We start from the raw sequence: 23,602 nt of genomic DNA, 5'->3' as shown, positions 1-23,602 counted from the left end.
AGGAGGACAAAAGGGAAAAAAGAGGTTTTTAGAGGTTGAAAAAGTTCTTGAAATCTCAAAGCCTTGATTTTGAGCATTAAAACTCAAAGCCTAGGCTCACAGTAAAATTTTTAAAAAATATTGGGCCTTGTGTTAGGGTCTAAGTCTTTCTTTAGTTCTGAAATATTTGTGTTTTCTTTCATTTTCTGTGTAGTTTGAGTCGAGGTTTGGAAGCACAAAGCCTCCAAGTTCAACTCTTGACAAGGCTGTGCATAAAAAAGGTAACATTTTATCCTATTGTCGCCTCTTTGTAGTTGCCTTTAAGTTTGGATGATGATATACCTAATTTAGGAAAATTATTAATTTTGGAGTATTGTTGTACTTAATTAATCTGCTTTAATATTAGTTTCTTTACTTTTTCTCTTGCTTGTCTTGATTGTTGAGCATTAATAAGTTGGGCTATGTTTGTTTCAGAGTTTTTGTGATCACTTTACCGTAATCTTCCTTGTTTAGTTGAGTGTTGGTTTGCTGAAGTTACTAGAATAAACATGTTTAGCCTAGTTTGGTGTCTTAATGAATTGTGTTGGCCTGTGGCTATTTGTAGTGAATATATGATCATGAATACTAAGTAGCACCTTACACAAACCAAGTCTAAATGATATTTTACTTAGAACCACTAGTGTAATAATTCATGTTTTTATCTGGATAATTTACTTGAGTAAGATTGAATTAAGAGAAAATATGGGAGAAAGAATGCTGAAGTAAGCTCAGGTTTAGAGAGACACTGCTTTTAGTTAAGATTCAGAATTGGTTGTAATGTTGAAAATAGATTTTGAGCCATTTGTCATTTGAGAAAAATAATGATAGTTGAAGTATAAAAAGCATATGTTGTTTGTCCAGTCCTAGTATGAATATCTTGCTTGGTCATTAGATGCTTGAATTAAATTGTTTATTAGTCATTGATCAGAAATAGGATAAACCTGTTTGAATTACAGTAACTGATCCAACGCTAAGTGTTAACATACTTAACCATGAATTACCCCTCTATGTGGTCTCCTGAACTGATGGGATTGAGTGTGTTTATGAATTTTGTCTGAATTTGAATGACTATGTGTCATCCTCACAAAGGGAAGGTGTGATCTAATATGTCATTTATTTGATGTACACTTAAAATTAAGGACTCCTGCCTTGTCTTGATTGTGTCATGAGAATAGTTCTTTAATTGTGAGAGATAAAAGGGCAAGGTGAGAAAGAATAAAAAGGGCAAACCTGTTTCTAGTTTGTCAAAGTCCGTTGTGAATGAGCTATCTGTGTAGTGTCATTGTCATAACTAGAATTAGACAAGAGGAGAGTTGTTTTAGACCCTAGGGAGTTTAAGCACATATGTTTGTTTTCTTCTACCATGGTTTGTTTGTACATTATTTAGTCCATAAAATAAAGGGTCACATGTTTGAAGTGTTGCATTACAATTAACTACCTAACCTTTGGGAAGACCCTGGTGGTGTCACTTGGTTTAGGATGGGGGGGATGGAGAAGGAGAGTCTATTCCTGAGGAGTAAAGGGTAAGCTTAGGTATGAACTGGAAGTGATGACCAGTGGAGCCTTTGCTCCCCTTTACTGAAAGGAAAGACCAGGAAAGGGTGGGGGGTGGTGACCTCACCTTGCACTTGTCTTTTCTTCAGGACCTGAGGACTTTCTTCTCTTTCTAAATCTCATTTCCTATAACCACGGGATTTACCAGAGGTTCTTATATGACTGTCCAAACACTAATTTTGAATAATAAGAACTGTTAATAAGATCATTTAGTCCCAAGTACTAGTATGGTCGATCATGAGAACACTGCTTAATTAACTATCTTCTTGACATGCGTGAAGTTATATGGAAACTCATGTAGATTCCTAAATGCTAGGTGCCATGACCTTGTTCCAGATTCTGAGGATATTTTCCAAATCCATCTATTTGGTTTGTTGTTTTCTTTCTTTTGAATTACTGTTTCGTGATATATTAGGTATCCTTTATTTAAAACATGTGAAGTCTGTGTGTGACAACCTACCCATGGGATGTGTTCGCTTGTCTTTTATGTCTGATGGCACCAATTGTTGCATATATGAAAGTTTTTTATCCTTGTTCCTGTGGGATATTGGTACACTGAATGGTATGGTAAAATCAAGATATGCAATGGTTCTTGGTTTTGATAATGAACATGGTAAAAAGGGGATGTTGAGTGTTAATTAATTAATTAAGATAAAAGATAAGTATGATGTGGTTAATCCATGATAGTATCCCTTCTGATGAATATGATGCCTGACTGCCAAAAATGGGTCTAAATGATTTTATTTAATCAGTAAAATGAATTGGAGAGGTCTTTTGATGCTTTATTTGGTCTGAACTAGGATTCTATGATGTCAGAGTTCCTTAATGGTTTAAAACATGTAATTAAGGTCTTAGGTTGGCTAACATAAGGCATTGATATGAAATTTGGGTTAATGGTGTCTCACTAATATCAATCACTTAGTCTTAAAGGATCAAGAAGTGCAAAAAGGGAAGCCTGGGTATGAAATCTATCTAGATCATTCTTTGCCAAGCTGTTTGTATCATTTTAAGTGTTAGGGTTCAAATGATAAGTTTGTGGTGATCATGATTAAGAATAAGATTGAGGGTGGTGCTTGGTTCTCTCTCTGACGTTAAAATATGTAGTGTCTCGCCTTATCTTGTACTGTTGTGTCAAATCAGGCTTAAAGTAAGATGTGCAGACCTGTTTTCGACTCTGTCATTATTAAAAAGGGATTAAAGTCATTCCATAATTAGACTTCTAGGCTAAATAACTAAAAATACTCATCTGAGTCCATATTAGTCAAGTGTTTGGTTGGGAATTGATTCAATAATGGTATTTGTGGGGATATAAGTGTCCATGGGCAAACTGTGAGCCACTTGACAATAGAAGAGCCTTTTTAAAGGCATCTTAGAGAGAGGATTGGGAGGAACCAAGTCCAACTTGGTTCATAGTGCCTTCCTCCAAATAAAGGATGCCATGGCATACTCTATAAGTCTATGGAGGTGTGTTTGCCTTATGAATACATTTGACTCTACAGTCCTGTCATAGAGTACAGTTAGGTCAAAAGTCTTGAAGAAATATTAGATAAAGTATTTAAAAGATCACCATTAACCCAAGTCTGTTTGACCACCTATTCACATGAGTTGTCTCTGAATCCTGTCTAAAGGTACTGAGTGCATTTAAATGAAGTTGACACTAGTCCTAGTCATTATGTGTGATTCTCTCATGCCCAAAGTCTGAAAGAAAGAAAAAGAGAAAGTGTGAGTTAAAGTCACTAACCTGGATTCATGCCCAAGTCATTAAATTCCTGCATGATCTTGTTTAAAGCAAGCTGGTTCAAGGCTCAGGAGGAAAACCTGCCTGTCATGTCCTTTTTTTTTTTTTTTTTGAAATCCTTGAATCCTAGCCTGGACCTTAACACTTGGTCCATGATTTTAGTGGCCATTACTTGACTGTTTGCCTTATAGAATCTCTGTGACTTGGCTAGATAGAGCCTACAATATGACATGACCTGCTGAGTACTCAGGCTAGTATATAATGACTTTGTGGAGATTAAAATGACTTAATGAAACCTCTAACAACAAATTGACTCAAGTTAAAACTCAATTCAAAATAATGTGGGAATTACTCTCAGATACACTTAGATTGACATACTCTTGTCTTACTGCCATCATTAGTTGTTTGTTTTCTTTTCTTGAATACCATTATGTCCTAAAATAGATAATTAGATTCAAAGAGGCTTGGTTCTGTTCAGTTTTGCCATGCTTGTCCAGATTCCTAATTAGTTTTATTACACTATAATGTGATCTTGCACATGTCCTTTGTAAATAAAATGAATGCTTTAGTTCAGATGTATAGATAAACCTGCTCAGTTGTGTATAAGGTCTCCATATGTATTTTTGTTAGTTGCCATTTATGTGAATTGCCTTGGGCTCTCCCATGAATATGGAGGCTTGTAGCTAGCTTCCATCTGCACCATGTCTACTTAATTCACGACTGTTTTGAACTGTGCCACTTCCATGTACTTGTTTATGTTATGATTGCTTGATTCAGCCTGAAAGTTGGTCACATTGTGTCCATATGTGTTATTTCATCCTTGTCTAAGTCATGTTTAGTTGTCTTGGTCATGGTTTACTGAAGTATTACATCTGCTTGGATCATTAATCTCTTTTCTCTATACTCTTCACATGTTCTTATTAGTTTATGGCTATCCTATAACTGTGTGCATTAGACTTGTCCTATTTATTCCAAGCCTGTATGTGGATATGTAAGTCTGTGTCCTCCATGGCTGTGTTGGTTCGGAGAGGCAGTTTGGGGTGGGGGGCTTAGTCTGAACCTTCCTTTGGTGACCAGCCATGCCGGAGGTTCATGAAACCTCTTGGAACTTGTGTGGCATCAGGAACAAGGATGGCAATGACTTTTCCTCCCTACCACCCAAGTCTTCTCCAAATAAGTTTAAGAGCATGGAAGTGCATATGCATACTACATGGACTTGTGAATTAATAGGATACTATGTATGTGTGTGTGTACAATTTATGCATATGATTGGACATGTGAGTAAATAGGATACTGTGTGTATGTGTGTATAGCTATACATATGATAAGATCAGTAAAATATTAAACTAATTGGGGTTTTTGTTTCTTTCCTTCTTCACTTCATGGCCCTATGGGCCGAGGTCCAACCACCCTATTGAGCCAAAGGCCCAATAGGAAAATTCTTTCGAAATCATTGAGTCCGAGAAAAAGAAAGGAAAGCTAGTATACATTTGAAGGCCCAGTCATGGGTGAAAATGGCACGAAGGCCCAACCATGGTTAAAAATGGTTAACTAGGGGTTTGGTATACCCCTAGTCTATCCTTCCTACATTATCTATCCTTCTTACATTATTTATGCTATTCGAATTTTCTTAAAATGTTGTATTGTATTCATACTTGTAAAAACCACAGTATTATTGGAATCAGTTATGGTTTGAACTAGGCATCTTAGGCAAACGGTGCATACGCCGTTTAGTTGACTCTAGATCCTTAAAACCATTTTTTTTTTTTTGAAAACCTGAAATATGCTTACTGATTTTTTAACTTAAATGGGGACTAATCACGTTTTCAATAAATTAAACAATAAAGAGACTAAGAGATTTTATGAGGTCAAAATGGCATGATACTTTTATTAAAAACGAAAGAGGAGAAACAAATTGAACAAACTTATTTCAAGGAAAACACGTTTTTCTGGGTTTGAATTGGCAAAAAATAATAAAGTGTTTTGGGCCAGAGGCCGCGTGATTTATTTTTTTTCTTTTTAGAATCAGATGGTTAAAATATTTTGGGCCAGAGCCCACATGGCTTGTCTTTGAGAAATGGACCGTTAAAACATTTGGGGCCAGAGCCTACATGACTTTTCTTTTAAAAAACAGATGGTTAAATTATTTTGGACCAGAGCCCACTTGACTTCTTCGTTTAGAAGCAGACGGTTAAAGAATTTTGGGCCAGGGGCCACAGGACCTTTTTCTTTAGAAAACAGACGGCTAAATTATTTAGGGACAGAGCCCACATGACTTTAAAAAAAAGATGGTTAATAGAAGGGATAAACCTCAAACTGAATTCTTTTAAAATAAGGAAAATGGAGAAAAACTGTAGACTCCTTTTATAAAAAAATTGAAACAATCGTTTCGCTATAAATCCCAATACAAAAAGAACAATTTCAATATAGTAAAATTTACTTGGCATAGGTTCCATTATTACCTATTTATGGAACATAACTAAACTTTTCAATAATTATATTTAGTAGCTAAAATATAACATATTTACTTCACATAGCTACCATGTTTTTACCACTCATCTGATAACTTCCCACTCCCCTAAATTTAAGCCAACAAAAACGTGTCTCTCTCCTACCTCCTAAATACATGTCATTATTCACCATATCCATTAATTTCCTCCAATTTCAAATCAGTTTTACAATTCTTCAACTTCCTTTTTTATCTTTAATTAACTACTCATTAATTTCACTCACGTTTCAAATCTAATTCCCAAAATAAGGTAAGATTCTATACTGATTTTTAATTTTCACCGTGTATTTAACCTATATTTTGGGTGTTTTTTTTCGTTTGAATCAGGAATGAAACTCTAATTAATTAACTATCAGTGTTTGTTCTTGGTTGTTTTTTCTTAGATTCAATTGGAATGACTAAGAAAGCTTCTACTCCGATGAGAAATACAGGTATAGAACCCGAATGTGCGATTCCTAATTTTTCTTTGGGAATTTCTCAAAATGAAACTGCCATTGCAGGCTCTTATGCTGAGAATCGTTCAAAAATAATTAACGATCCTAGGCGTTCTAAGGAATATGTTGATTCGAAGAGTAAACAACAAGAAAAAGTGAAAAAGGTTTCTCAAATGGAGAAACAAAAGAAGAGAAAGGCTAGTGACAATGTTGTTAATGTTAAGGGCAAAAAAATTGCTAAAGCCAAACATAATGTGGATGAGGATGATGATGAAGAGGTATATTTATGTTGTATTTTCAGTATATTTAGTTCATTTTTTTTTAGTTCAGTTATTACAGATCTGTGAATTAACCAGATCTATATTATATGTGCATTTTAAGAATATTTTCTGGGTTTTTTTTACACATGTTTCTTCAATTATTTCGTGTTTATTATTCTTCACCATAACTGTAATTTTTAAGATTTTTAAGTATATTTGTGTATATTTTGTTGACAGTTATTACAGTTCTGTAATTTACATATTCAGTCGATATATGTCATTATATTTTCAGTATATTCATATATATTTATTGTTCACTTACATTATATTTTTTCATTGTCAATCACTGTTTTGTTTTATATTTGTATATATTTTTGGTTGATCTCTTTTTTACCTGTTTGTGTTCACTGTTTTTTGTCAATCATACGTGTTTTTTGGCATGTTGTTTCAGGTATCTAAATTTTTGGTTACCAAGCACCCTGCTGTGGCACCATCTATGTGTAGATACACCAATGTTAATGTAATGCAAGATATTAGAGGCAAACTAACAGACCCACAGATGGATATGTTTAGGAATTCTTGTTTTGGTAAATATCTTAGAATGCAACAATTGGATGTACAAGCACAGATTTTTCGGTGCTTTATGGTCAAAGAACTTAGGGGCAGTACATATAGGTGTTTTACATTTGAAATAAATGGTAAAGTTCTGCGTTTTGGCCTTAGAGAATTTTCACTGATCACTGGGCTAGATTGTGTATCTGATGAAAATGATTTTGTTTATGATAACTCAAAACCGAATAGGCTTATGGTTGAGTATTTTGGTAGAAATCAGGAGAACCAACTGCCAGTTAAAAGACACAAGCTTATTGAGTGTTTCAACAAGACTGTCTGGGATGATAAAGGGGATAACGCAGTCAAGATGGCAATATTGTATTTCATAAATATGTGGGTACATTGTGGTGAGCCAAACTCAACAAACATACCAAGGATCCATTTTGATGTTGTAGAGGACGGGAGATATAATGAGTATCCTTGGGGTAAAGATTCGTTTAGAGAGTTGGTTGTAAGCATCGGACAGAAATATGCTGGTTTTAAGAAATATTATAGGATTCATGGTTTGCCGCTTGCTATGCAAGTATGGTTGTATGAATGTTGCTCAAAAGTCCCGTCCACCACTGCAGTTAAGACGGGAAATTTAATTCCTATAATTTTGAACTGGCGGACTACGGAAGGAAAACCAGAATTCAAGAGATTGATGGATGGCATGTTCAGAGACGACAAAAACCCGGTAAAACAGTTTTTTAACAGTTTTGTGTCCTTTACCATTTAACTGTTTTAATATGTTTGTTTTACATGGTATATTTTGATTATATTTTGTCTATATTTATGAAATAAGTCATTTGTGATCAATATATTTTGACTATATTTTCCTCATATTTTTAGTATGTTACCAATATAGATATATATATGGTAATGTAGTTTCTATATTTTGTTGTTCACAGTCCTGTAGATTTGAGGAAGTTGTGCCAACACCCCATGACTTGGAAAGTCTTAAATTGCCTCCTGTTGCACATGACATACCAGACGTCAAACATGGAGTTGGTGGTGTACATGGTACTGATTTGGTAGACGATGATTACGATGATTTTAGTACCACACCACTGCATCTGTCCAGTGGCAAACAGCAACAAAGGAGTGCCAATTCTGATTCCCCGTGAGGCAAGAAACGGACACAGTTTCCAGTTTCTGTTCCTCCTTCCAGGAAACAAGCATCACGGAAGGAATCTCGGATAAAAGGGACAAGGAAACCAGATGCACCTACAGGACCCCGAACAGATGAGTTTAAACTGATAAGGGAAGAGATTCGGATTTTCAAGAAAGAAGTAGGCGTTTTGTTTTCAATATGTTTTTTTACTTCATATTGCTTATGTCAAGTAATTAACAATTCTAATTCTATTTTTTGTGTTTCAAAACTGTAGGTGTTTGACTACATGGATAACAACTTCAAAAGGTTGTTAGATGCAATAAAGGGCAATCAAACACCAGATAAGGTAAAAATCAACACTAAAAATGGAAATTATATACTTTTTAAGTTATTTTGATATATTTATTGGAAGACTTTATATTTTCTTTTGGAAAATTTTAAAGGTCAGAGACACAATGTTGCAAGCTGACTTACATAGTGATGGTGGGATTTCTCAAGGCAATCAAAGTGGCGGTGCAGTAAAGCTTTCAACCAAAGAGAATCAAGGTGGTGGTGCCACTTCCGTGCAGAGGAGTCATCCAGTGGTACTCATTTTTTCTTTCACTTTGCTATATTTGTTTCTGATTGATATTTTAATAGTAGTTTTTCATATATATTGTGGCTATATTTTAATTGTATTTTGATTATTATGTTCAATGTTACTTATTCTGGTTTCTGTTTACTATATTTCAGGTATATTTACCATATATTTTGTCTATATTTATATGAAACTTTTAACTTTTATAGCAGTGCTATATATGTGTATATGTGTATCTGTTTTGCTGATGCCTTTAAATTCATTTGAACCATGTTTTTATTGTTTTAGGTTGAGGGAGTTGGGTTGTCAATTAATGATTCGGTTTCTGTTGTTGATGTGGATAAAGAAACCGGAGTTAAAAGTGATGCACAAACAGATGGAGTGCCCATAACACCAATCCATTTAAATTTTGATGTAAGTACTGAAATGTGGCTTTTAAGTGCCAATCACATATCGTTTTGATAAGCAATAATTGACAAACACCAGTCGTTTTTTTCTTGTTTTTTATTTCAGGAATCTCAGCAAATCGTTGATATGGAGAATGCTAATGCTGAATTTACCGCAACAGAGGAAATGGTAGCGGACTTGCTAGTCAACTGTCCTTTAGCATGTGTTATTCCTCTCGGTCCTCCTCTAGTACCACGCGATGATCAAACTGATTTGTCAAGTTTAAGGACCCCTCAGAATCTGAACGATAACCCGGTAACGATCTCTCAGTGGATGATTCCCGATTCTCGGATACCAATCCAACTTGGAGTACAACCAACAACCGAACAAAGTTCAACTAATGAAACTGAACAGCAAGTTGGAGTACAACCGATCGTTGGCCACAATTCAAGTGATAAAACTGGACAACAAGTTCCTGTACAACCAAATGCGGGTCAAAGCTCAAGTGGTGAGACTGCACAGCTTTCAAACACTGAAAAACAAATCTTGTCCATCCAGGTGCTGTCCGAGAAAGGAAACCAAGTAAATACAACCTGTCCCCTTATTGTCCCAATTTCAGCTCAGTGGGTTCTTCTGCCAAAAATATCAGTCCTTGCATTTATCAGAAAAAACACCCATTTGTTGACCACCCTATAAATGCCCCGTTAGATACTTCGTTTCTTCAAGAATATCAAAAGTGGCTTGAGAAGGATCTGTTGAAATCGCACGACAAAAGGTACTTATTGTCACAACTTATTTTTTTAGTTTTCCAGAAATCAATTCTCAATAAACTTAACGTATGTTATTTCCATTGTTGATATACAGGAAGCCAAAGAAAAATCATTACAGAAAGAACAAGGAAGGACTGGATCCTGCGGATGCCGAACTTCGGTTACATTTAGGCGTTACAGCCGTATCCGACAAAAACTGGTTCTACTTGTTAACTATGGATGGGCAACTTTGGACTGATGAGGTTTGATATCTTTCTGCTTGTTATCTAAGTTTTTTATGTTTTATAATAGAATTACAATGTGATGTATCTAGAGTATATTTTTTTACTATTTTTGACATATATATATAGATCACAATTTTGTATTTACGTTAAGATTGTATTGTATTTTTAAAATATTCTCATCATTATATTTGCACTATATTTAATATAGAGACATTAATTTACTAGTTGAGCATAGTACTGATCAGGTATACAGAATTGTATTTTTGCTATATTTAAGAGTAAATTTCACTATATTTAATATATATACAACAATAGTTTTATTGAACATAGTATTGATTATAGTCACGGAATTGATGTTTTTACAGTATATTGATGTTATTTTCTACTACCTACGCAAGAAGGGGAAGTATCACAATAACAACAATTATAGATTCACCACTGCCAGCTGTATTTTTCACACTTTAGTTGCTGAAATTTACAAATCTTGGGAAAACCCTGATTCATTCACATGTGTCGCCAGTAAGGAAGATGAACTGTGTGAATACATTAACGGGCACAGGCTGTTGGCTAATGTATCATGGTATACTGTTGACAACGTACTAATTCCTGTCAACATAAAAGAGGAAAATCACTGGATTTTGGTTGTGATATCATTCACTGACAGGTGCGCTCTCATCCAATGAAAAGATCATTCATTTTTCTACAAAATTTATATGTTTATTTTTTTCGTATATTTTCTTTTTACAAACAGGTGCATCTACGTATACAACTCATACCGAGTTGCAGGGCATGATGCTGTCATTAGAGCCGGAATGAAAATGTTGGCTACTCTTGTGACACACAGTCTACAAATGACTGATTTCTATGAGAAGAAGGCGGATATAGATTTTGCCACACATCCTTCTTACATAAATAGAGAACAGACCGACAACTTTGACATTGTGAATGTAGACAATCTCCCGCAACAAGCTCCCTCTAGCATGTAAGAATCTCTTACAATAAAAAAGACAATAAATACATCTTTTTTTTCGTGGGTTTTGATCAGTAAACTTTTTGATCAATTTTGTTCAGGGATTGTGGTGTGTATGTGGCAGCCTTCGCTGAATACTTGAGCTCAAGTGAATTCATCCCAACCGAATTCGATGCAAAGTTACTCCGTATGAGATACGGCACCCTTTTATGCGACTATGCATGGGATAAGTCAAACAACAATGCATCAAGTGATAACGAGCAACCTCCAAGACCAATTAGACTGGCAGTTGATTACGATGCAGTTGATAAAGAGGATCTTGATTAGGCCACCAAGTCTTTTGTGTTTTTTATTTTCGTGTTGAACAATAGCATAGTTGGTTGCGACTTTTGCTGCTGTTTTTTCATTTTGGACATATCGTTTCATGTGCAGTAATGTTTTTTAGGATGATTAATATTGAACACCACCTTATGGTTTTTATATTGTTGTTTCTTTCAAGTATGTTATTTTTTCAATGCATAAATTCCATTTTCATTTTCTGTGAAATGTATTCATTTAACAAAGTAGTATATCTAACCATTTAAATACAGTCGAAATATACAGAAAATATAACTCAGATATATTCCATAAGTCCATTTTTTAATGTACAGTGTGTTACAAAATTTAAAATTTCATCTAAATACACTTCAAATATATGTAAAATATATATCAAATATAGTTAACAGTAAACCAGAACAAGTATTATCTACCAGATCAGACAAAATGCAACTAAAATATAGCCAAAATATATACGAAATACAACTATTAAAGCATAAATCCAAAACAAAAGGTCAAATCAGTTTACATAGAGTAGACTTTCCAAATCCCATTTAACCACCAATATAGCATTACATTGAAAAACATTGGATGTTCAACCATGTGAAATACAATCATACTAGAATAATATGAATTCAAGATGAACTCATTTTTTATTTTTTAACTGAAATTTAAAGTAGAATTGTCTTAACAAATAAAATCAAAATGGACTTATTTATTCTTCTTATTGAGCGGCGGATTATCACACGAACGTCTGTTATGACCAAGACGTCCACATTTACCGCAAGAATTCCTGCGTTTACCGATCATCAACTCCTGTAATGGCTTGTCCCTCTTCTTTTTTGGCCTCCCAGGGGGTCTGTTATAGATCGGTGGCATAACAACTTCATCTGATATACTTTTAGGAACATTCCACTCGGTCTCATCGGGAAGAGGATCAATTGGCACATCATATGTGTTCACAACTGTTTCCGGCTTGAATAAATCCGAACAATATGCATCAGCAGTCAAATTTTTATTCTTCAATACTGCCCATGCATGAGAACACAGTATCTCGTCCAGTTGGAACATCCTGCAGCTGCAAGTTTTCTTCTTCAAATCGATTATGAAACGCCTCGGTCCATCATTCACTGTGTAAACATATTCAGTTGACGCTTCAACCTGAGAACCATTTAACCAAAAAACAAGCATTACCTAAGCAGTTTTACCATATTGGGAATATATATAAATATACATTAGATATAGTAAAAATATAGATTAAATTTTTGTGTTGCAAACAAAGATACCCTCATTCGTATTGATTTGTACTCGTTTATCGACAACATCTCTTGATACCGCTTCATCAGTGTTGTGAATGTGTAGGTACCATTTGTTCTATTTGTGCAATTCCATCTACCAAACATCTTCCTCACTTCTTCAAGGAAATAAAAAATATGTAACTCTCTTGCAGCAACCAGTTTTCTATTAATACATTCGACTATATTCGAAGTCATTGTCCATCCTCTGTTAACAGGTGAATAAAGCCTAGACCATTTATCTCTTCCAGCATCTTCTAGGTATCGTTTTACCCGAATATCAACATTCCCAATATTCTCCATCAATTTATCGAACTCATCCTGGCTGTATGCCTTCGCTAGTGAATAAAATATATGACTCAACACCTCACTGTTTGTTGTGTATTGCTTTGTCACATTTTTCCACAAATGCCATATACAAGCCAAATGAGGAACAATAGGATACACCTTAGAAACTGTGTGTATTATGCTTTCATGTCTGTCAGACACGACACGCATATTTTGCCTAACACCATAAGCTTGCTTGAATAGTTCAAAGAACCACGTCCAGGACTTATTATTCTCGGAATCTATCACACCATACGCTAGTGGTAGGATATTACCTACAAAAATCAGTATATATTTATAATATATTCAACACATATTTCAACTGAATTTGATCTCACACTATATTTTTAGCAACATCATTTATAAAACAACAGTATATATTTACAATATATTCACCTCATATTTATAGTGTATTTCAGCATATAATATTCACAAATTAACACCAGCAATATATCCAGAGTATGTTTTTAGCAGCTTTATTTGCAAATCAATAGCATAATGTTGTATTTATAAAAAAAACATTCATAGAATAGAATTACACATACCTGCTCCATCCAAAGTACTTGCCGACACAAATGTACCATTATACGTTGATTTAAGGTGTGCACCATCCACTATAACTATTGGTCTACAACACTCGAATCCCTTTATGAATGCTTTGAGTGCTACAAACAAATACATAAACTCATTTTCTGGTGATTTATGCATTTTAACGAGCGATCCAGGATACGTTTTATCAAGTATGTATATATATGCCAACAACTTCTTGTATGAATCAGCTGGATCACCTCTGAAATCTTTTATAGCCTTCTCTCTAGCTCTCCATGCCGAATTCATATAAGAAACATCTACGCCGAATTCATTTTTAACATCATCTATTATATCCCCAGGTGTGACCTTCCTTTTATGGTTAGTTATTTTCGCCTTGACAACCGCTTCTCCAATAAACCAACTTGTTGCTTGTCTTAGTGAATACACCTTGTCCTTCAACGGACATGTATGTTCGTCATCGAAAGCTCTAACCCTGAACATTTCAGAATCCCCAATTCTCGACGCTCTGAATTTCCATTTACATTCCGGCGATCAACATGCCAGAGTGTAGCTACATAATACAATGCAAATAGTACATATTGAATCAATTAAATACAGTATAAATATACAAAAATATATCAGAAATATATTGCATCAAACATTTTTAAAATTAACAGTGTGCTAAATAAGTTAACAAATCATCTCAATATAGTACAAATATAACAAAAATACATCTGCACTTTCTGTTACCAGAATACATTTAGAAAATCATACCTTATAGCATTCGATCTCTCTGTTTTAAAATTGAATCTTTCACGAATTGCGTATTTCGTCATCGCAATTTTCAAAGTTTCCTTATCCTGGTAAATTTGATCGACAAAAACTCCTCTCGCTTCCGGTTTTGAAATTACCAAATTGTTATCATTCCCAAACAAAACAACAGCCTTTCCTGTAGAATCACAAACTTTCATACCATCCCGATTCTCGCTATATCTAATTTGCAGCACATCATCTCTAATAATACGATTACCAGTTGCATCATCCTCAACATCAAAATCATGAATACTAACGCACATTGGATACATCCCCAAAACTCTGTTTTCTCTCTTAAGCTCAACGTACACACGAACTCCCATATCGTTGTGTATTTCAATTGGTTGAAAATCGCCTTCAACAGTATATTTTATTGAAATAGTTTTCCTAACAGTATCCACGCCTAATTGATTTGTAATCGTAGAAACTAACTCATCGTAATTACAATTATCAATGAATACAACAACATCAATTTTGTAATTCACAAAACAGTTCTGATCGTTCCAAAATCCAGAATGACGGATCAATGCAGTTACGCTCGTCATTATCCTGTTGTTTTCGAATACAACAATGTGTTATATTCAATTTAGCTGAAACAATAATATTTTGAATTTATGAATCTGATTTTTCGTGTATTCAAAATTTCAGAAAAGACAAACAAAAAAAAAGTTTGCAGTGAAAAAATCATTACCTCAATTATGAACTCAACTTGATGAAATCAAATATATATTCGTCGTGATAATCAAGCTTTGTTCACTGGTTTGATATTGTTATTTTTCAAAGATTTTTGATGAACTAGTTTTTGAACCTTTTTATTTTTGGTTAAAAATATGATTGTACTTTTTGAATTCAAAGTTTTTTGAATTTGTTAGCTGTTTGAATGAGATATGGAATCAGATATGGAATGGGAGGATATTTGCGTGAACCAGGGAACAATAGAACCGATTATAATTTAAATTGGAACAGATTTTGTTTTTATAAATATAGCAGTTTCAGTTAGCCTATCGCCTGTATTTCCGCTACATTTATACTATATTTTGGTATACCCGAATACTAGCTAAATATAGAGTCATCTAGCTACTAATTGTAAATATAGAATATGTAGTTATAGGTTGTTAGAAGGAGCTAAAAGGTAGTTGTTTGTGAAAATTTTACTAATTATTAACATTTGATTATCTCATTACTCATGTGTTATGCTAAATTTGTACTGTTACTTTTATGTTTGGCGGTAATAGAGTTTTGAAAACATATTTTCCGACATAAAATGAAACAAACACATATTTTCAATTAATTTTAAAATAAATGTATTTCATCAAATATCATAAGAATTAAAATTGAAATTTCCTAATAATCGAGGGAACAAAAATGTTATTCATTGATGGTTAGATTTTGAGTATTACATGAAGTAGGAGAATTGGCCAAAGTTGGTGCATATTAGTTTTAGTTTCAGTTGTATAGATAAGCCCCAAAAGCGGGAAGCGTGCGTGCAAAAGTATAGTTGTACTCACTTACTCTTTAGGTTTTACAAACATAACGTCCACTTTTTTCCTTTTAATTAATTTATTTATGAAGCAAACACACTTCTCTTATATTGTCGCCGCCGAAGCAAGCCTCTGTTTACACTCCTCACTTCATTCACTGGTAAAAACCATATGGGATTATCTGCTTTATTTATAACCTTAATTTTCTCTACTTTCCTCTTAGCTTAGCTTTGTATGTTGTATACAAGAATGTTCTGTTACTTGTTTGTGATACAACCTTAGAAGAATCAGACCCAAAAGCTAGTTATTTGAGTGGGAGACCCCACATTTAACCGATGTGGGACTCGAGTCTCATTCCATGCAAATATATCATAACACTCTGTATGAATTTGCACTCTTTTCATGCAAATTAGGACTCCTTTCATTTTTTTTTTTACCTGAGCTGAAAATTTTGAGTTTTTCAGAAATGATATGGGCTGTGTTTGAAAATTTGACAACAAGAGTTTTTGATCCTACTGGAAAAGATTGATAGAATTCTTTCTAGGATATGAGATATTGATTCTTTTACTTCTGGTGTTTTTGTATAGTTAGATGTTGTTCTTATAATTTGTGTGTTCAAGCTGCTGTTTTGTGTAGTTTACAAGATCAAAAATGCATCATGCAAACATTTCTTTTTTATACTAGATATGACAGTTTTATACGTTAGATACATAATGTCCTGTTAATTTCCAGCTTATTCTTCTGAATTTTCTATTTTTCAATTATTCTGTTGGGTTTGGCGAATTCAAAGATTTTTTACCTTTCCTTCATATTCAATTATGAGGGGCAAGCGCGGTAAAAGAATCTAATTGGATTTTGCTTACTTTTATGAAATATGTTCAGGTTGGTTTTCCTTTTTGGTGGTTTGTAAGATGAGGTTTAATGTAGCATGGCACCTGCTCAACATACAGCAGAGACGGCTTTAGATAGGAAACCAAAACGAACAGTATAACCTCAGGTTTCAACTGTTGTTGAAATGGAAAACACGTTGAATGCACGAACTACTAAAGCTTCCATGGACGTGGCTGTCGATGTAACTGGTTTTGCAAGAAGCAGCGATATCAGATTAGCTACAAAGGCAGATCCTGATGAAACTGAATACTCAAGCTCATTTGTTGACACTATATCCGGAAATGATAATGGTTCTGGCCCTAGTGATGCTGAAGTCGAGTCATGCTTCTATGATGATACTGGCTTCGCATCTTCCTTCGATGGCTTTACCAGCTTGTTTCCAATAAGGTCTGCTTTTCTCGCTTGGAAGGAAGATTTTACTTTGATATTAACTGAAGTTGTTACCTGTTATTTGCCTAATCCTTCTAAAAGTAGAATATGTACACTAATGACCAAGAAATGTATTCTAACCTAGTAAGAGCCTAATGTCCCAAAATACTACCCAGGATGGTGATTATGAACGATAACCGAAGTGGTCCCTTCACCTGTGTTACAACATTAGCTATCTGTTGGCATAAGTTCCGATGCTTCTGTCTAATTCTCCTTATTATGATATAGGTCCAAGCCATTAGCCATTTAGCCTAGAGCCCCAATTTCTTGGTCTTACATTCTATGTTTAGAAGTAGCCAAGATTGTCATTTCTTGAAGATTCGCTATCTTATGGAGTATAACATCTAATCATGACATCATCTAAGGTAGAAATTGAAGTTCCATTTACTTACCAAAAGAATAAAAAAGTTGAAGTACCTTTTGTCTTCTAAAAGTGCTGAGCTTATTAGATGAGAACAGCTATATAATTGTGTTCCTGATGGCTCTTTTCTCTTTCTGTTTAAGTTCCTTGTGAATATTTGTCAATTTAATGCATTCAACAAGTACCAGGAGCATTATAATGTTGTTCTTTCATTTTTCTTGGAGAATAATATATTCTTGAAGGCCTTTTAACTAGTTCAGTTATAATGAGGTTGCAAATTTTTCGTTTGTTCCTAACTAGGTTTCTAGGTAATTCAACTGTTTCTCTTATCTTATATGTTATTCTATAATTTTACACATAACTCTTCAGTGTCCCTTTCCTGGACCTGCAGGGACAACATTTGAGGTGCCGTTTTCGTATTACTTGTCTAATTTCTCTTGCAGGTCCATCTTTATCCTCTGCTTCCCCAGGTTAAGAAATGAAGCAGGCTGTCCTCCTTTATTTGTTGGAGTCGGTTCCTGTAAACTATGGCTGTAACTTAATCTGAAGAAGTAACCTCATTCTTTCTGATTAAATTGAAGTGCTGTAATGTGCAGTGACATTCCATAAAATGCAGGAGGCCTGCATTAAATTTTGTCGCGTAGATCTACTTATGATCTTTAAACCTCTTCGAACACGTTAATCTCAGTGCTTCCTTAGAGTAACTTGTCAAGTGCAAACGCAATCAGCATGGGCTTTTAGCTAACAGCTGTTTCAGAGCTTGTTGTGTACTTTAGGCTTGTCAGGAGTCCCCTGAGATCTTAGTTTTTATACGTTTAGAGTCTTAAATTATGTAAAAAAATTGCTTGGAGCTGTATAAGAGACAATCCATCTGAACAGGATGCAATTAGCTTATGTTTACTGTTAAGTTCCCTTTGGAGACTTCTTTGTTATTACCATTTGGAAGCTTAATTCTGCTTGATTGAATTGATGGCCATGCAATAACTTCATCATGCATGGGTTAGATACAGTCGAACAGTGTAAATTAGTTGGTTCTGCTTACATATTTCAGGAAGAAAAAGTTGACTTCTCACTGGAGAGAGTTTATACGCCCCATAATGTGGCGGTGTAAATGGGCAGAACTCAAGATGAAAGAGCTTCAGTTGCAGGCAGCAAAGTACGATGGAGAGATATCAGCACATGATAGGAAAAGACATAGGGTGTTAGATCAAGCTTCTTTGGAAGAGTCAGGCTCGAAATCGTTGCCATTTATTCATCCAAGGCACAGGAAAAAGACCATGAAGAGGAAAAAGAGGAAGAGAGTTGAGGACGGAACAGATATTGCAACACACATGTCTTCTCATAACCTTTTCTCTTATTTTGGTATGACTTGTTTTTCTCATTCTTTTGAATGGGCACCGATGTTTCTGGTTACCATGATAAATTCCAGTTTGGCATGCTACATCTTGCAGAAAATAAAAAGCTAGATTTGGATGGTGCATCACCTGGAGATGATATTAGTAATGCAGGTATCTATTAATGTTCATGTTTTCCCATCATTGTTCACCACCTTTTGGTACAGCTCCTTTAAAATAAACAGTTGTAGGAGAAGAGAACAGTAGTAACAACACATAATACTGTAACAGAAGCAAAGGAAACAACAGGTCATATTAAAATCAAAGAATAAGATAGTAGGAGAGTAACAACAATACTGATAAGGGAAACTAGAAAAAACTCGATTACCTACTAACCTTCTATCCTAATGCTGGACCTCCATATCCTCCTATCTAGCGTCATCCTCGGTAAGCTACAGTTGTGGCATGTTGCATCTTCCTATACTTTTTCTTTCAATTCTTTTATATTCCTGCATTTTGAAGCAACGTGCCACGCCAAATTTGCTTTAATAATTTTGTCAAAACCTGTGGCATGTTCCTTAACTAAGTCTACATGTCACTCCAAATAGAGTAACATGCTTTGGAATAACTGTCACCTACACCACAAGTCGCTGTTACCTAGAAAAGCATTGGACCTGTCATTACGAAACTTCAATGACTCACTGATGTGTGTGTCTGATTTAATAGAAAATCATCTTGTAGTCATGGAATGCATGGTGCACCATGGGCTCTCTTACAACTCTCTTGCGGTTTCATTTTCTTACTAAGTAAAATTCACCCTTTTGAAAGCCATAGACCCAAGATTTTGTAGATATTATGTCAACTTATGACTAGTTGCAAAACCTCTGCAGGGTACTTATGGACCTTCTAACAGCCATGGCTGCTTGGTTGTGGTATTCCCTTTCAGTGCCACCTATTATGGCTTTTCCTCCTGCTCAAATTTAGCAAAATTCGCACTTGAGAGCAATGACACGATATATTCTAGATCAGTTCTAGCTCAGATTTTGGTGTGAACTTTGTTTGACAGGTTTAAGTTTCTAAAATTTTGGAAGTGCATATAACCGGTGCTCCACCTGTGTCTGTCTGCTAGAACAAGCCTGTCCTCTGTCTGCTTTATTCTTTCATCACATAAGGTATTATAGGTAATTATGAAATTAGAAAATGAGAAGTGAGGATAAAATTGTCAAGGTCACATTTTCCCAAGTTTAAATTCAAAATTTAGAATAAGGACTTCAACAACTTCACTACACTTTATGCTCAAACTTCACTACAGTTTATGCTCACAAGTATGTCAGTCATAGTGTTGAGATTTAAGAGTCTGTCCTTCCTTGCTGTAAGAGAAGAGTTATGCAAACTCACCAATTTTCTTTTATTTCTGAGTCAGCAGATCCTCTCAATGGAACTGAGATGGGGTTTAGGGGGCAGGGGATGCACACTTTTGCCTAGTTTTGCAGAACAAGTATAACCTTTGTCTTTTAATAAAATAATCCTATTTCCCTGTTCTTTTTTTCACATTTATACTATTCTTGCACAAAGTTTGGCATATCTACTGAGGGCATTGATATGCTTACAAATCGTTTCTGTGATATAATTTCACTCGGTGTTCCTTATTTTGATTTTCTTTTTATGGCGAAGCATTAGCAGAACAGAAAACCAATGGCCAGGATGAGTTTGGTATTGATGATGATTTGTCAACTCTCGTGAGCAGCGATGGTTTTCTAGAGCAGATCCTTCGGAAAATTGAACTAGTACATAGTCGGGTTCATAAGCTGAAAGACCAACTTGATACGGTGATGACGAAAAATGAGATAAAGTTTTCTTCCTCTGAGAATTTAATGTCACTTGATGGACAGGCTAGCTCTATTCGTAGCCCAACATTCTCGGCATGCAATGGAGACGCAACATCAGCTGGAGGTTTATATGCTACATCTCAACATGTGGTAGATTATGATCTCGGAGATTTCATCATGCCGGACAGTGCAATGTCAAGCGATGGAGAGGCTATGCCTATTCCTGACATAATAGAAAGTACATTAGGACTTCTGTCCTCTGTGGATGTCACGCAGCAGCAGGCACAAGTTGGAGATTCAAGCGAAAGAGTAAGATATATGTCCTTTCCAAGAGATAATAATAATGGTTGTTATCTCTGGCTATGCTAGGTTAATGAATGGGTGGCCCTCGCACTTAATCCTAGGACTAAAAAGTTGGATTAGCTTTTGTATTTCATACTTGGTGCTTGGGATTTCTTAAATAGTATGAGTAGAAGAGATTATGTTTTTTTGCATTAACATTTGGGCTTGGCTTAGTAGGTGTGGTTAGATGTTCTTCAAAAGTAGTATTCTGCCCTTATTGTCAAGTATTTTCGAATTTGCAGTCCATACCAACGTGTTGAATATTTTGCTTATTAATAAGCCCCTGTTGTAGATGAACTAGGCAGAGATTAGGGAAACAGAATAATAAGGCTGTGATTGAGTGAGAGAGCTGGTTAGGAGACGGAGGATGTGGGAGGCCCTTAAATAAACCAAAATGAGATTAATTCTCTTATCCCATATAATCACCACTTATCTATGAACCAAAGGACCATAGTTTTCTCAAATAAGCAAGTTGTCCCATCTACGCCCTCTGTTCTCTTCAATCATATAAAGATGTTTCAAGGCTGGTTGTTTTCAACTGCATTGACTATTTTTATGTATTGCTAATTGCAGATCGTTGATAACATTCTCATACATAATGAAGCATCCGAAGTAGGAGGACACATTTTGACGATGAATAATGACAAATCCTTTGAGAAGCATCAAGATGTGGTAAATAACGTGGACGAAGAAAGCTTTAATCCACCTCCCTCTGCATCAGAACCTAATGCAGCAGGTAAAGCATCCACATCTCAGGAACAATCAACACTGAAGTCGTGCTTAGCCTCGGAGATTCATTTTCCCAAAAACAAAAGAAAGAGAGGAGAGCGTAAAGCCGGTTCAGGTGGTTGGAATCGTAAGATGCCAGGTGAACCTGATAGCCTGTGACTCTTATATATGGTAGATTTTTCGACTCTTTGATAGCCATAGTAGATGCTTTGACTTGTTCAACAACCTCATGATAATGGTGGATGACCAGGAAAAATGTGGGTATCCCACACTTTCCATGCAGCTGAACTGCTCAAAGTAGGCTGCTCATTTGAGATCTTCTCTACGTTCCACAGGAGTTCTTGTGGCATAGTTATGGCTTTTAATTGAGGATGCCATACTTCTATTTAGTAGTCAGGTAGAGCTGAAGTAGTTGAATATCACCATTAGTAGTGTAACTTTGTAGCTCGGACAGTGTAATACCCTTTTGAATTTATGGAAGTAAAAGTTATTCCAGCAATTTGTTTCTTTTTAGTGTTGCTCAGAGACAGGCTTCATATCCTTTCAGAAAATATGCCGAAAAGTGTTACTAGTCGTGATTTTCAATGTGGTTAGCTAAATCTACTCTTTATCAACTCATCAGTCAGTGCGATGCTACTGGAGTTTCAGATTTTCTTGGTCATTTTACTGGTTACCTCAGCATATTTGATTTTCAAAAGTGCTTGCTGGATAAATCTTACCTGCTAATAAGTTCATAAATAATTTATACATGTTGGCCATGGTTCTTCAAATTCTGCAGATTGGTTGCTCTTAATAGACGTATTTGCTCCTTTTTTGGTTGGGTTATTTCCGGTTTTCCCCTTTATTCATATACAGATGATGCTTTGATTCTCACAAAAAAAAAAAGGTGAGGGGTGGGGTGGGCAGAAGTAGAGGAAATGTTACTTTCTTATCTTTGTTTGGGCGAACAACAAATTTTGCACTTGAAAATAATCAAGAAAAGAAAATTGAACAACAAATATAGTATTTGATTTCAAGATACCATGAATGTTACTGGCAACCCGGTGCACTAAGCTCTCGTCATGTGCGGGGTTTGAGGAAGGGCCGGACCACATGGGTATATTGTACGCAGCTTTTCTAACAAGAACATAACCTATTGTGAGCTTGAACTTGATTTGATTCAAGGAATTGAATAGTTTGGTTTCGAATCTTCGTTTTAAATTCGCGTTTGACTTATTCGCCATGAATACTAGGTTGGTTGCAACGGATAATAACTTTAGATTCCACACTACAAATAAGTAGTCTTCAGCTCAAACACGCTTTGAATCTTGATTTGTCTTAGTATTGATCTTGATCTTGGATGTTTGAGTGCTTGTAAAGAAATTTGTGACCTTTGAGCCACAAGTTCTCCCTTGCTTCTTGTAATGAATTCGAGCCTCTTTCTAGCCTTACGGAAACCTCTGTTTACAGTTACAAAGAGTAAAGCAGTTGTGTTTTTTATGAACTCTTTTGGTTGATTTTGATTGGTCCATTTGAGTTACCGGACCAATCACATTGATCTAACGACAAGTTTGCATAGCTAGAACATGCCATCTGCACTTGACATGATTTTACAAGTCATTTGCTTTAGCTTGGTATGCCACATATATGGATCAAATTATTTGTGACTTTTTGCATCCTAAATTCTAGGAAAATCGTTCATATGATCAAATTGGTTTTTTTTACACAAACCTAACGGGTTTTCTTTAAATTCGATCCAATTTTTCGATGATAATCACAATTTATTATATGGTTTTGCTA

General features: G+C 35.2%; 4 protein-coding genes across 6 annotated transcripts; all 4 read left to right on the top strand.

Annotated features, from left to right (window-relative positions):
- Positions 1 to 210: 210 nt before the first annotated feature.
- Positions 211 to 8,247, top strand: LOC132636018 (uncharacterized). Its single transcript, XM_060352661.1, has 3 exons — positions 211 to 6,531; positions 6,965 to 7,801; positions 8,016 to 8,247. Exons 1-3 carry the CDS (start codon positions 6,214 to 6,216, stop codon positions 8,229 to 8,231), a joined length of 1,371 nt encoding a protein of 456 aa, XP_060208644.1. The 5' UTR covers positions 211 to 6,213; the 3' UTR covers positions 8,232 to 8,247.
- On the top strand, positions 8,247 to 10,188 carry LOC132636019 (uncharacterized). Its single transcript, XM_060352662.1, has 6 exons — positions 8,247 to 8,396; positions 8,493 to 8,564; positions 8,662 to 8,802; positions 9,084 to 9,209; positions 9,309 to 9,957; positions 10,047 to 10,188. The coding sequence occupies exons 2-5, from the start codon at positions 8,505 to 8,507 to the stop codon at positions 9,876 to 9,878; spliced, it is 897 nt and encodes a 298-aa protein (XP_060208645.1). The 5' UTR covers positions 8,247 to 8,396; positions 8,493 to 8,504; the 3' UTR covers positions 9,879 to 9,957; positions 10,047 to 10,188.
- Positions 10,189 to 10,929: 741 nt separating this feature from the next.
- LOC132638426 (uncharacterized) lies at positions 10,930 to 11,565 on the top strand. Its single transcript, XM_060355310.1, has 2 exons — positions 10,930 to 11,158; positions 11,248 to 11,565. Exons 1-2 carry the CDS (start codon positions 10,989 to 10,991, stop codon positions 11,471 to 11,473), a joined length of 396 nt encoding a protein of 131 aa, XP_060211293.1. The 5' UTR covers positions 10,930 to 10,988; the 3' UTR covers positions 11,474 to 11,565.
- Positions 11,566 to 15,909: 4,344 nt separating this feature from the next.
- LOC132636017 (uncharacterized) lies at positions 15,910 to 22,401 on the top strand. 3 transcript variants are annotated; one of them, XM_060352660.1, is made up of 6 exons: positions 15,910 to 16,068; positions 16,791 to 17,186; positions 18,641 to 18,951; positions 19,041 to 19,097; positions 20,607 to 21,061; positions 21,668 to 22,401. In XM_060352660.1, exons 2-6 carry the CDS (start codon positions 16,924 to 16,926, stop codon positions 21,980 to 21,982), a joined length of 1,401 nt encoding a protein of 466 aa, XP_060208643.1. In that variant the 5' UTR covers positions 15,910 to 16,068; positions 16,791 to 16,923; the 3' UTR covers positions 21,983 to 22,401. The 3 variants fall into 3 exon arrangements, with proteins under 3 accessions (XP_060208643.1, XP_060208642.1, XP_060208641.1); XM_060352659.1 differs by having other exon boundaries at positions 20,604 to 21,061; XM_060352658.1 differs by having other exon boundaries at positions 15,912 to 16,068; positions 20,598 to 21,061.
- Positions 22,402 to 23,602: the final 1,201 nt, after the last annotated feature.

This window comes from Lycium barbarum, chromosome 4, assembly GCF_019175385.1.
Source record: "Lycium barbarum isolate Lr01 chromosome 4, ASM1917538v2, whole genome shotgun sequence".
NCBI classification, from domain to species: domain Eukaryota; kingdom Viridiplantae; phylum Streptophyta; class Magnoliopsida; order Solanales; family Solanaceae; genus Lycium; species Lycium barbarum.
This window is presented reverse-complemented; position numbering and strand designations above follow the sequence as displayed.

Coding starts and splice junctions, on each gene's coding strand:
- LOC132636018 (XM_060352661.1), top strand. CDS start 6,214: ATGACTAAGAAAGCTTCTACTCCGATGAGAAATACAGGTATAGAACCC. Junction 6,532..6,964: donor ATGAGGATGATGATGAAGAG/GTATATTTATGT, acceptor ATGTTGTTTCAG/GTATCTAAATTTTTGGTTAC. Junction 7,802..8,015: donor TCAGAGACGACAAAAACCCG/GTAAAACAGTTT, acceptor TGTTGTTCACAG/TCCTGTAGATTTGAGGAAGT.
- LOC132636019 (XM_060352662.1), top strand. CDS start 8,505: ATGGATAACAACTTCAAAAGGTTGTTAGATGCAATAAAGGGCAATCAA. Junction 8,803..9,083: donor TGCAGAGGAGTCATCCAGTG/GTACTCATTTTT, acceptor TTATTGTTTTAG/GTTGAGGGAGTTGGGTTGTC. Junction 9,210..9,308: donor CAATCCATTTAAATTTTGAT/GTAAGTACTGAA, acceptor TTTTTATTTCAG/GAATCTCAGCAAATCGTTGA.
- LOC132638426 (XM_060355310.1), top strand. CDS start 10,989: ATGAAAATGTTGGCTACTCTTGTGACACACAGTCTACAAATGACTGAT. Junction 11,159..11,247: donor CAACAAGCTCCCTCTAGCAT/GTAAGAATCTCT, acceptor AATTTTGTTCAG/GGATTGTGGTGTGTATGTGG.
- LOC132636017 (XM_060352658.1), top strand. CDS start 16,924: ATGGAAAACACGTTGAATGCACGAACTACTAAAGCTTCCATGGACGTG. Junction 18,952..19,040: donor TAACCTTTTCTCTTATTTTG/GTATGACTTGTT, acceptor TACATCTTGCAG/AAAATAAAAAGCTAGATTTG. Junction 19,098..20,597: donor AGATGATATTAGTAATGCAG/GTATCTATTAAT, acceptor TTTATGGCGAAG/CATTAGCAGAACAGAAAACC.